This window comes from Hyperolius riggenbachi, chromosome 12, assembly GCF_040937935.1.
Source record: "Hyperolius riggenbachi isolate aHypRig1 chromosome 12, aHypRig1.pri, whole genome shotgun sequence".
NCBI classification, from domain to species: domain Eukaryota; kingdom Metazoa; phylum Chordata; class Amphibia; order Anura; family Hyperoliidae; genus Hyperolius; species Hyperolius riggenbachi.
This window is the reverse complement of record NC_090657.1, coordinates 50,591,479-50,605,134: the sequence shown is the minus strand read 5'-3', so window position 1 is coordinate 50,605,134 and position 13,656 is coordinate 50,591,479. Positions and strand designations below refer to the sequence as shown.

The window sequence follows — 13,656 nt, the reverse complement described above, 5'->3', positions numbered from 1 at the left end:
CCCCCCTTATCAATTCGCCAGTGCAATATTTACATCTGTTATTCCCTGTAATAACCCACTGATCACCGGTCAATCACCTATCAATCACCCCCTGTCACTGCCACCCATCAATCACCCCGTCACTACCCCCCATCAATCAGCCCCTAACTTGCCCCTTGCGGGCAATCTGATCACCCACCCACACCAATAGATCACCCGCAGATCCGACATCAGATCACCTCCCAAGTGCAGTGTTTACATCTCTTCTCTCCTCTAAACACCCACTAATTACCCATCAATCACCCCCTATCACCACCTGTCACGGTTACCCATCAGATTAGACCCTAATCTGCCCCTTGCGGGCACCCAATCACCCGCCCACACCTCAGAACGTCCTCAGACCCCAGCCCTGATCACCTCGCTAGTGCATTGCTTGCATCTATTTCCCCCCTCTAATCACACCTTGAGACACCCATCAATCACCTCCTGTCACCCCCTAGCACACCTACCCATCAGATCAGGCCCTAATTTGCCCCGTGTGGGCTCCTGATCACTCGGCCAAACCCTCAGGTCCCCCTCAGACCCCCTTCCGATCACCTCCCCAGTGCATTGATTGCATCTATTTTCCCCTCTAACCGCCCCCTGAGACACCCATCAATCACCTCCTGTCACCCCCCTAGCACTCCTATCCATCAGATCAGGCCCAAAACATCCTGTCATCTAAGAGGCCACCCTGCTTATGACCGGTTCCACAAAATTTGCCCCCTCATAGACCACCTGTCATCAAAATTTGCAGATGCTTATACCCCTGATCAGTCATTTTGAGAAATTTGGTTTCCAGACTACTCACAGTTTTGGGCCCGTAAAATGCCAGGGCAGTATAGGAACCCCACAAGTGACCCCATTTTAGAAAGAAGACACCCCAAGGTATTCTGTTAGGTGTATGATGAGTTCATAGAAGATTTTATTTTTGTCAAAAGTTAGCGGAAATTAGATTTTTATTGTTTTTTTCACAAAGTGTCATTTTTCACTAACTTGTGACAAAAAATAAAATCTTCTATGAACTCACCATACCCCTAACGGAATACCTTGGGGTGTCTTCTTTCTAAAATGGGGTCACTTGTGGGGTTCCTATACTGCCCTGGCATTTTAGGGGCCCTAAACCGTGAGGAGTAGTTTAGAAAACAAATGCCTCAAAATGACCTGTGAATAGGACGTTGGGCCCCTTAGCGCACCTAGGCTGCAAAAAAGTGTCACACATGTGGTATCGCCATACTCAGGAGAAGTAGTATAATGTGTTTTGTGGTGTATTTTTACACATACCCATGCTGGGTGGGAGAAATCTCTCTGTAAATAGACAATTGTGTGTAAAAAAATCAAAAATGTGTCATTTACAGAGATATTTCTCCCACCCTGCATGGTTATATGTAAAAATACACCACAAAACACATTATACTACTTCTTCTAAGTACGGCGATACCACATGTGTGACACTTTTTTGCAGCCTAACTGTACTAAGGGGCCCAAAGTCCAATGAGTACCTTTAGGATTTCACAGGTCATTTTGAGACATTTGGGTTCAAGACTACTCCTCACGGTTTAGGGCCCCTAAAATGCCAGGGCAGTATAGGAACCCCACAAGTGACCCCATTTTAGAAAGAAGACACCCCAAGGTATTCTGTTAGGTGTATGATGAGTTCATAGAAGATTTTATTTTTTGTCACAAGTTAGCGGAAATTGATATGTATTGTTGTTTTTTTTTCACAAAGTGTCATTTTCCGCTAACTTGTGACAAAAAAAAAATCTTCTATGAACTCACCATACTCCTAACAGAATACCTTGGGGTGTCTTCTTTCTAAAATGGGGTCACTTGTGGGGTTCCTATACTGCCCTGGCATTTTAGGGGCCCTAAACCGTGAGCAGTAGTCTAGAATCCAAATGCCTCAAAATGACCTGTGAATAGGACGTTAGGCCCCTTAGCGCACCTAGGTTGCAAAAAAGTGCCACGCACGTACTCAGAAGTAGTATATTGTGTTTTGGGGTGTATTTTTACACATACCCATGCTGGGTGGGAGAAATATCTCTGTAAAAGGACAATTGTGTGTAAAAAAAAATCAAACAATTGTCATTTACAGAGATATTTCTCCCACCCAGCATGGGTATGTGTAAAAATACACCCCAAAACACATTATACTACTTCCCCTGAGTACGGCGGTACCACATGTGTGGCACTTTTTTGCACCCTAAGTGCGCTAAGAGGCCCAAAGTCCAATGAGTACCTTTAGGATTTCACAGGTCATTTTGCGACATTTGGTTTCAAGACTACTCCTCACGGTTTAGGGCCCCTAAAATGCCAGGGCAGTATAGGAACCCCACAAATGACCCCATTTTAGAAAGAAGACACCCCAAGGTATTCCGTTAGGAGTATGGTGAGTTCATAGAAGATTTTATTTTTTGTCACAAGTTAGCGGAAAATGACACTTTGTGAAAAAAAACAATTAAAATCAATTTCCGCTAACTTGTGACAAAAAAAAAAAAATCTTCTATGAACTCACCATCCTCCTAACGGAATACCTTGGGGTTCAAAGGGACCCTGAGCAGTGCAGAAAGAAGGAAATCAGGACTTACCTGGGGCTTCTTTCAGCCCCCCGTAGCCCACGAGGTCCCCCAGCATCCACCTTGTCCCTTTCCTGGTCCCGCTGTCGGTTGCGGTAGTCCAGCGACTTCGGCTGAAGCCGTGCACCCCTCGCATTATCACGCTGTAAGCGTTCTGTGCGGTTCAGTCTTTAGAGAACCACGAGTGAACGCAGGATTCTTATGGCCACCTTTGTGATGACGCGATGGGTGCGCCGGGGGCGTGCACGACTTCAGCCAAAGTTGCTGGATTACCGGAGCCACCAGCAGGACCAGGAAAGGGACAAGGATACCGGGGGACTTTGCGGGCTACGGGGGACTTCGTATCATGACGCGATGGCAGGGCCACCTTCAGAAATTTTTGGGCCCCATACTGGACATACAAACTTTGCCCCCCTCCCCCTGAACCTCCCCCACCCCATGCCAAAAACAATCTGCAAAAAAAACTCTTTGAAGACCTAGATACACAAATGCCCATGTTTCTACTTTTCAGCATCTGTTACATTATTGTGTTGCTGAAATGCGGACAGAATAGTGCTCTTGTGTTCAGGCCCTGACCAAAAGATTTGTAAGCCTGCCACCAGGTCAAGGTAAGCTCATCCGGAAGGTCCCTACTCTAAGATATTCTAACCCAACTTGATATAGACTAATGTTTCCCAACATAACATAATGAACTCTGAATATAGACTAGTCTATGTTAATTATAGTGTATATTAATCTTTAAAAACGGAATTGATGCAAACCTGATACATAACCTGATGACCTTTTTGACCGCAAACGGAACTGATCCTGAAGGGACTCGGACCTCCCGGATCCGTGTCCAACTGAGAGATTTGGCTGCAAACGTAAGTGTGAACCAGGCCTTATGCTGAATGTGGACTGCATCCTCCGTTCCCCTACCCTCGGCTCCATTCAGCTACAATTTGGACGGAATAGGCCCTGACCCAAGGAAGAAGTCTTTGCCCAGCATGCACAGTTCAGTTTTCATGTACTGCTAGCAGCTGCTATGAGTGCAGCATACCGCTCAAGAAGCCACCGGGAGCGCAGACACATCATTCTGAATAAATTGCTCATATGCTTTATGCAAACGGCCTGAACTGCGCATGCGGGCAGACTTTTACTAGTTCAAACACCCCGACCCCCTAGTCTGGACCAGGTTGTAGCTGAACGGATTTGTGAGGGGCAGAGAATGGAGGACACAGTCTGTGTCCATAGATTGCATTTTGGACAATATGGACACTGATTCATTACAATTACCCAGGATTTCATTAAACTGCTTTTTTTTTTTTTTACTTTATACTTCCTTTTAACTTACCCGGGGCTTCTTGCAGCCCCCTGCAGTCACCCTGTGCCCGCACTGTCCTTTCGGGGCGACCCCCATCAAAGCTTCCATCCACGCACCTCATCGCACCATCATACACCACAGCAGTCTGTGCATGCGCAGTATGGGAAAATCGTATCATAAGTAGAATGTTCCTGTGATGACCAGCCAGCTTTGAGAGGGTTACCACTGCTGACTGGAGGGTGTGCACAGGATGACTATAGGGGGCTGCAAGAAGCCCCAGATAAATTAAACTGCATTTTTTTTACTTTAATAACCCTTGAAAGGATACCAGAGCCAAAAGGAATTGTAAAAACAGGGGGAGCAGGCATGTATTGTTCTTATGTCCGTTCTATTCCAGCCCCTTCCTTTGTGTTACCTAATTGCCCCCTTGCACCCCCTTCCAGGTAGGCAAGTTGCCCATGTGCGTGTCACGGGTACGTTGAGCATTGCTCCTGGCCATGGTTGCGCGATATAGGACTTGCACAGCCGGGCCAGTGCCTGCGCATTACTGCAACTTACTCACTGACCCAGTTACACAGAAGAGGCTGCAGGGGGGCATTTAGGTGACAAAGGAGGGAGATGCTTATGGCTCTGGTATCTTTTAAAGTGTACCTGAGATGGTACACTGGGCCTCATTTATACTGACCTGGCGATTCCTCCAGCCCCATGAGGAATGTGGCCTCCCTTACCATCCTCTTCACCCCCTTTGTTCTAACGCTTTGACTCCTGGTAATCCATTCAGTCGCCACGCCAGTCGTAGGCTTCTGCGTATGCTTGTGGTACTACTGCGCAGACACAGAATGCTCCCGTCTTTGGGAGCGCAACAAGGGGTGCACGCGCGGTCAACTCACGTATGTGCAGAGGAGTGCGGCTGGACGGAATACTGGGATGCATAGTGCAAGAAGGACAAGGAGTGAGGCCACAGTGCTCATGGGGATGGAGGAAGATCCAGGTAACTATAAACAATCTAAGATTCACTTTAAAATAAGCCCTATTAAGATGTATCTAAAACAAAATAATAAGCCTTCAAAAAAAATCCCACCCACCCATCAATACATACTTTTTTTTAGAGCCTGACTGTGCAGTGCTCTGTGCTGTCTGGGTCCTGCTGTCTGTGTTGAGACCTGAGAGTCAGTCACAGTCACACATGCTTCTCCTGGCTGATAGCTGATCTCTCTCCATTTCTCCACCTCCCATCAGCCCCTGCGCAGTGTGAGGAAGTGAGGAGGAGACATGGGGGGAGGGGGCGGAGCTGAGCTGCCTGTTGGTGGACAGCAAGGAAGCAGGAACTAGAAACCATCAGCTCAGGGAGGCGGGACAAGGAGGAGAGAATCTGGAGAGGGCAGTGTTATAAAAACCAGCCCACCCCAGCCCAGGCTGATGAGATTAGAGATGCGAAGTTCGGATCTTTTCAATGATCCGGATGATTCGAATCGGATCATTGAAAAGATCTGGATCTTTGATCCGAATCTCGGATCATTTTACTAGGAAGCATTCGGGGTGAAATGACTAGGAGAAGGGGAGGGGGGTGGACACTCAGAGAAGGGGAGAAGATGGACAGAGGGCAGGGAGTGGACAGAGAAGGGAGGAGGGACGAGCAGAGAGCAGAAATGTTTGTTTGCACACAATACCCACATGCTGCAATCATATGCTTTACATATATTTCACCTATATGTTCATCTGTATTCTTTGAATGCAAACGTTGCACAGTGAAAGAAAGCATTCCCAGAAGTGAAGTGCAGCTGTTTAGAGTGAGTGCAGGAGGATCATATTGCACTGCAATTACAGTGCCTGCAAAGTTACTGAGCTGTGCCAAACGTTTCCAATGTGTTCACTGTGCACAACTACGGAACAGACAGCCTATAATGAGCAGCACGTTATAGCCAGTATGTGTGCTCTACACATATCTGGCAGTGGCACCCATGTCCCCTCTCTCTCATCTACCTGTCCCTGCAAGGCTGGCTCCCCTCCAACTGAGCGATCCATCTCTGCTCTGCTTCCAGGACCCCGCTGCCCGCTGAGAGGGGGGGTGTGTCGCTCCTGGCCCCGCCCCTTTTGCGATCCGAATCACTCATTTTGATGATTCGGATGATTCGACTCACAAAAGAGATTTGGCGAATCGTTCATGATCCGGACAACACTAGATGAGATTACACAGCACAATAGCACACACAGTCAAAGCATCCCCCCTCCCCCCCAGCAAACAGCGTGAGTAGGGAGAGATTAACCACCCTGGCGTTCTGATTAAATCGCCAGGGTGGCTGCGGGAGGGTTTTTTTTAAATAAAAAAAAAACTATTTCATGCAGCCAACTGAAAGTTGGCTGCATGAAAGCCCACTAGAGGGCGCTCCGGAGGCGATCTTCTGATCGCCTCCGGCGGCAAGAAATAACACGGAAGGCCGCAATGAGTGGCCCTCCGTGTTTCGCTTCCCTCGTCGCCATGGCGACGAGCGGAGTGACGTTATGGACGTCAGCCGACGTCCTGACGTCAGCCGCCTCCGATCTGTTTGTTCCGGCTACGCTGGGCTCGGGCGGCTGGGGGGACCCTCTTTCGCCGCTGCACGCGGCGGATCGCCGCGCTGCAGCGGCGATCAGGCAGCACACGTGGCTGGCAAAGTGCCGGCTGCGTGTGCTGCACTTTATTTGGTGAAAATCGGCCCAGCAGGGCCTGAGCGGCAGCCTCTGGCGGTGTTGGACGAGCTGAGCTCGTCCAGACCGCTCAGCAGGTTAAAGAGAATCCGAGGTGGGATTTACTTATGCTAGTGGGGCACAGAGGCTGGTTGTGCACACTAACACCAGCCTCTGTTGCCCCATGGTGTGCCTCCAGGACCCCCCTGCGCCGCTATACCCCCCGCAGTGCTGGCGACACGCAGCGTGTCGCCTGCACAATGTTTACCTCTCGCCTGTCTGTTAGCGCCGCTCCCCCGCCTCCTCTGTATCGGCGCTACCCGCCCGCATCAATTCCCTCCAATCAGCGGGAGGGAAGGAACGCGGGCGGGTAGCGCCGATACGGAGGAGGCGGGGGAGTGGCGCTGACAGACAGGCGAGAGGTAAACATTGTGCTGGCGACACGCTGCGTGTTGCCAGCCCTGCGGGGGGTATAGCAGCGCGCAGGGGGGTCCTGGAGGCACACCATGGTGCCCCACTAGCATAAGTAAATCCCACCTCGGGTTCTCTTTAAAAGCAATGCAGCAGCAGCAGCAGCAGGGATGGATGAGGGAAACGTACAGTGCATTACTGCAGCAGCTGGGGCCCAGTTTGTGTGATTCTGTGTCCACAGGGCCCTAGAATTAACAAGGCCCCTCCCTGCTCTCATGAGCGATGGGTGCGCCGGGGGCATGCATGACTTCAGCCAAAGTCATTGGATTTCCGGAGCCACCAGGGGGACCAGGAAAGGGACCTCGTGGGCTACAGGGGACTGGAGGAAGGCCCAGGTAAGTACCGATTTCCTATTTTCTGCACCGCTCAGGGTCCCTTTAAGGGTTAAGCGTTAGGGGGGAGGGTTCTGTGTGGGAGTAGGGTTAGGTTTGGCCAAAGTAAAATATCAGTATTTAATACCAATATTTGACCATTTAGATGGTGAAACCGCAGTCTAAACACATAGTACAGCACTGCGCTCAGCAGCAGCGCTGTCCCCTGGGGGACAAGAGTGCGATCGGTTCTCATAGGCAGAAGCCTATGACAGCCGATCGCATGACTGGCTGGATGCAAGGAGGGAGGGGAATAGCAAAAAATTCATATTTTGTGTAAAAAACATACAAATAAATATTTATAAAAACAAACAAACACCTGGGGGGCGATCAGACCCCACCAACAGAGAGCTCTGTTGGTGGGGGGAAAGGGGGGGTAGGAATCACTCGTGTGCTGTGTTGTGCAGCCCTGCAGCTTGGCCTTAAGCTGCAGTGGCCATTTTAGTTAAAATGTGCCTGGTCTTTAGGGGGGTTTACCACTGTGGTCCTCAAGTGGTTAATATCTCGAGATGTTTGTTTGCATCACATGATTTTCAGTAGCCAATGAGAGTGTGGGAGCCAGGGCTAGCAGTAGGATTTATGGTGCACTGTCTAGTCTTAACCACTTCCAGACCAGGCTAATTGAAATCTACACCCTGTTTGGGACCAGTTATCTCTGCCAGGGTGTAGATTTCAATTAGCCTGCTGCACGCTCACGCCGATAACGCTGCTCTCCCGTCACTGCAGCTCACTGTTGGTATGACACATTGGCTCCTGACCAGGGATGGATTAAAGGATACCCGAAGTGACGTGTGACATGAGGAGATAGACACATGTATGTACAGTGCCTAGCACACAAATAACTATGCTGTGTTCCTTTTTTTTATTTCTCTGTCTGAAAGTTAAATATCAGGTATGTAAGTGGCTGACTCCGTTCTGGCTCAGACAGACAGGAAGGGACTACAGTGTGACCCTCACTGATAAGAAATTCCCCTTTTTACCGCTTTCCTGCTCTCAAAAGCCATTTTCTGCAAGAAAGTGTTATGTAGTTGCAATTTCTTATCAGTGAGGGTCACACTGTAGTCACTTCCTGTGTAAGTCAGGACTGTGTCAGCCACTTACATACCTGATATTTAACTCTTTCAGGCAGAGAAAGAAATAAAAGGAACACAGCATATTTATTTGTGTGCTAGGCACTGTACATACACGTGTCTATCTCATCATGTCACATGTCACTTCAGGTATCCTTTAAGATGTAATGGGGCCCTAGGCAAGATAGTAGATTTGAGGCCTCCTTATGGACCTTTTGATAGATGAAGTAAAGAGAGGACAGAGAAGGTGGCTGGTGGGCCCCTTGACACAGACTAGGCCTGAGGCACCTGCCTAGGTTGCCTGGTGGATAATGAACACAGAGACATGGGCAAATGACAAGGGCAAATTAATAAAAAAAAACACTGAACTGCCACTGGGCTGTATTCAATAAAACTGATTGTAGTTACATTTCTCTGCTGTTCATTGTTTCAGATTGCACAACATCTACCTCCGAGAGTCATAGGACACAGCTGGAGACTGGTGTACAGTACAGAGAAGCATGGCTTCAGCCTGAGGACTATGTACAGGACTATGAATGGCAGCAGCTCTCCAACACTGCTGATCATCAGAGATGCTGAAGGAAAGGTAATGCCAACAATCCTATCTGAAACATGACCAAATCGTCCAGAAAAGTGCAGTACGGTGTGGGGGCTGCAAATATCCGTGATGGGCCTTTAAAGTGGACCTGAACTCAGGACTTCCTCTGTGCCCTAAAAGATAAGCAACAGGGTAATGACCTTTACAGACAAAACATATCTTTGTTACAGCTGATAGAAATCCTGCAGTAAATCTGCAGTGTGTCTACTTCCTGCTTTCATGACATAGGGTTAACATGCTGTGTTTACAAATTAGCTGCTCTGCAAGGCAGCCAGATGACACAGCTGAGAGATCAAATGACACTGGTGATTAGTAACAGATGAGGGGGAATTAGACAGGCTAAACTCTCTAAATACACACAAGGCGCATTTCTCTTCGTTTTCCTTCTGTCCTGTGCAAGAGTTCAGGTCCACTTTAATAGACTGTCCTCCTCCTCATCCTAAAATTTCTGACACTGCAGCCAGGGCCAGGTTTACCATAAGGCACTGTAGGCACGTGCCTACAGGCGCCTGCTGATGGAAAGGCGGCTCACTCCCCTCCCAGAGTGTCTCCTCCTTCCTTATGCAGAGTCTAGAGTTGCTTGTAAATTAAGTTACTCACCCAGCCCTTGGCATTCCACTGATGAGATCTCCCTTCAGTAGGGGGCACCTCTAGCTACTTAATACTGAGGGTACCTCTGGCTACCTAATGCTAAGGGACCCTGGCTGCTGCTAACTATGATGGGTAAGGGAGAAGGGCCAGCCAGCATACTTGTGGTGTGCTTCAGCGGGCTTTTTACAGATTCCTGGAGGGCGAAGCCTAGGGTGCCAGCACATCTGTGCCTATAGGCTCCTATGATGTAAATACGGGCCTGACTGCAGCTGTCCTTGGCAGGTTTTGGTTCTCTTTATCGATTGTTATGTACAGAGCACTTGAGGGGGCTCTATGTAAAGCTCGCACTGGTGCCTAGAGCTCCTAAGCTACGCCACTGCACATTACTACATGCATTTCTGTGTGCAACAAAGAGCTGTATCATTCTGAAAAGTTGAAAGGGGCAGAGCTGCAACACAGAGCAATGCAGAGGCGTTTCTGTATAACGCACATCCACCTGCACTGCTGAAGGAAGTGCAGTGGGCTGAGGCCCTTAGGCCTTCTGGGAAATGACCATGCAAAACTGACGTCAGAGTAAAATAGGCAGTAATGTTGCTGCTCAGAGGAGATATAAAGAAAACACAGAAATGCCCAGAGCCCGATATAGTGTAGTGCCACTTGTATGCAACACACAGCAATTGAATACTCGCACTTTCAAGTTGCTTAACCACCCTGGCGTTACAATTATTGCGGCTATGCGGCCGCGGGTGGCTTTTTTTTTTTTTTTTTTTTAAAGGTTATTTTTTAGTGTAGCTAGCACTAGGCTAGCTACACTCTCCACCCAAATCCCCCGGCACTGTGTGGCTCGCTGCCGGCGATATTTACCTGGCCGAGATCCCGGGATTCCACTATAGCTTTAGGCGTTGCTATGGCGACGATCAGACATGACATCATCGATGTCATGAGCAGTTCCGATTGCTGCCATAGCGACCCCTGGAGGCTATGGAGAGGCTGCACCGGCGCAGGCTCCAGGGGGGGGGGAGCAAACGCAGCGGCGATTGGGGGGATCAGAGCGGGCCGACGGCGATCGGAGGGGTGATGTAGGTAGCTACACCCCCTCCGAAAATTTGGTGCTGAAAGCCCCTCCAGGGGCTGAGCAATCCACCGCGGCGGTAATGGACGAGCCGGGCTCGTCATTACTGCCAAGGTGGTTAAAGTGGACCTGAACTCTTGCACAGGACACAAGGAAAACATAACAGAAATACACCCTGTATGTATTTAAAGAGACTCTGAAGCCTCCAGAAAACGCAGTTTTTATGCTACAATGTTGTTAGGCATGAATGCCCCTTCTGGAACGCCGCATCCCACCAAATTATTCCCACCAAAACCACAGGGCAATAATCCACAACTTTTCTGGTAGTGGATTTTGCTGCCCGGGAAGGCAGAGCTTTGGACTGTAGCTCTGCCTCCATGTGCGTCAATCAGCACAATGGACAATGCGTTTCACGGTGTAACACACCACTTCTTGAGGTCATGAATGTGCCTGTGACTCTGAAGAAAACTCGGGAGCGCCTCTGAGGTTTTTGTAGCTGAATCACAGACTCATTCACTGACCTGAAGAAGCAGTGTGTACACCACAAAACGCGTTTTCCATTGTGCTGTCTAGTAACATTGCTACTAAGTTTTCTTTTCTTTAAAACTTTTTTGCGTTTTTGTGACTTTCCTCAGGGACACTCAAGGGTCTTTAATATAACGAATCCTCCGTATAACTGGGCAGCACGGTGGCGTAGTGGTTAGCTCTCTCGCCTTGCAGCGCTGGGTCCCTGGTTCGAATCCCAGCCAGGGCACTATCTGCAAAGAGTTTGTATGTTCTCTCCATGTCTGCGTGCATTTCCTCCGGGCAGTCCGGTTTCCTCCCACATTCCAAAAAACATAAGGATAAGTTAATTGGCTCCCCCTAAAATTGGCCCTAGACTATAGTACTTACACTACATAATATAGACATATGGCAATGGTAGGGATTATATTGTGAGCTCCTTTGAGGGACAGTTAGTGACAAGATATATATATACATTGTACAGCACTGCGTAATATGTAGGCGCAATATAAATACTAAATAATAATAACTGTCGGTGTTTGTCTTACAGGTGTTTGGAGCCTTCTCAACCAGTGAGTTGAAGGTTAGCCCTAATTTCTATGGAACTGGAGAAACCTTTCTGTTCAGCTTTATACCACAGCTAAGGGTAATTATATTCCTCTGTTTACAAGGACATACATGCTTATTACGGGGCTATTTTTATCATTTAACTACCACTGTACATATTACTCTCTTTCTTTCATGTGTAAAGAACAGTTTGTTTTCCTTGTAAATTTTTAAAATAACTTGTTGGTGAAATACAAAATCAAAATACTTGGTGCAGCCAGGGCCGGTCCTAGACTTTCTGCTGCCTGAAAAATGCTGAGCTATATATATGCACACCTAGATAACACCCTTAATATATAACCCATATCATATACACCTCCCATATAAACCCCATCACCAGCGAGAGATCACCATGGCCAGTCAGAGGGGAAGCTTTTGCATGCGGCCAATAAGGCAGGGGAACTGGCCAATCACAGCCACCTGCTGCTCCTTTTGCCAACTCAGATGTCACTGCTACTAATAGAGTTCAGTGATTGACCCAATCACGGTGCTGTGGTCGAGCACGCGAGACCATCGGCTAAAGAAGCTAAATGATGAAGCTAAAGATTGTGTGATTGTGTTTTTCAATACCGGGTTCTACATATATCATTAATCAATAAATTGCTGTTCCTTTGTAGGTCTATCCGTGGACAGGAGACAATACCTTCTTCGTCAGAGGCGACACCCAGTCCTTGACGTTTGGAGGTGGGAAATGGTTGGTATTTTTTAACTGTCTATCGGAAAACTGATGTTATTGTCAAAAATAGCCTTTGGCCTAACATTAAATTGGCTTTTTATATTTCAGCGGTAGTGTTGGTCTCTGGTTGGATGAAGCTCTATATAATGGAAGAAGTCAGAGGTGTGATACATTCAATAACCTTATACTGTCCAGCACAGAGAGTTTCCGAATCAACAACCTCGAAGTCTGGTCCTTCACCTGAGCATCTTCTGTGACGCCTCATCTCTATCGTAGAGAAAGACTGTTAAGACTTTTTGTCCTGTTTTAAAGGAAGTTCCACAGCTGATCCAGCAGAAGATGGCCAACGATCTCGGTCACTATTTCACTGGACAACAAAATAGCTGGAGTTGTATATTTGGTCTGTAGGTAGAGCTGTTGGCCAACAGATGAGACATCTGACTTCTTTTGCAACATTAAGCCTGATAAGTTGCCGAAAGCTGAAGACCATACATAATCCTTCAGACCTAACCGGGATTTCCTACAAATTGTCTGTTATTGGCTGACCATAGGGAGAAAGGCAATGGGAATTGTCAGTGGAGGGATTGCAATTGGCACAGCTCAAATCTATTGAAATATTGTTGTAGGTGACTTTCTGGCTGCAGTCTTTCAACTGACAGGTCTCCAACTATTGTCTGATATGATCCAGGTAAGGGTTGTAAACCTGTTTCAACATGCTCTGGGAAGTTTGCTGGGTCACTTATGTTTCCTAGTACCTAAGTAAATATGACCCAGTGGGTGTATGGTTCAAGAACACAAGCAATCCAACACACCTGGACTGGATTTTTTTGGGTGTATATATATATATATGTATATATATATATATATATATATATATATATATATATATATATATATATATATATATATATATATATATATATATATATATATATATAGGGCTGTGGAGTCGGAGTCGTGGAGTCGGGCAATTTTGGGTGCCTGGAGTCGGAGTCGGGAAAAAATGCACCGACTCCGACTCCTAATGAATTTGTAACTGTAATTAAAATAGAAAATATGATAAAATGTTCTATTACTCAGATAATAGTCATTAAAAATAATGTATATATACAGGTTATATACAGTAATTGCTG

The 13,656-nt window shown here is 47.5% G+C and overlaps 1 protein-coding gene across 2 annotated transcripts in view; it reads left to right on the top strand.

The window, feature by feature from the left end:
- Window positions 1–13,366, top strand: part of TLDC2 (TBC/LysM-associated domain containing 2) — a 46,903-nt gene extending 33,537 nt beyond the window's left edge. For both annotated transcript variants that reach the window (XM_068264204.1, XM_068264203.1), the window contains exons 3-6: window positions 8,910–9,062; window positions 11,792–11,887; window positions 12,465–12,541; window positions 12,632–13,366. In XM_068264204.1, coding sequence (XP_068120305.1) covers window positions 8,910–9,062; window positions 11,792–11,887; window positions 12,465–12,541; window positions 12,632–12,767 — 462 coding nt within the window. In that variant the 3' untranslated portion in view covers window positions 12,768–13,366. The remainder of the gene's footprint in view (window positions 1–8,909; window positions 9,063–11,791; window positions 11,888–12,464; window positions 12,542–12,631) is intronic.
- Window positions 13,367–13,656: the final 290 nt, after the last annotated feature.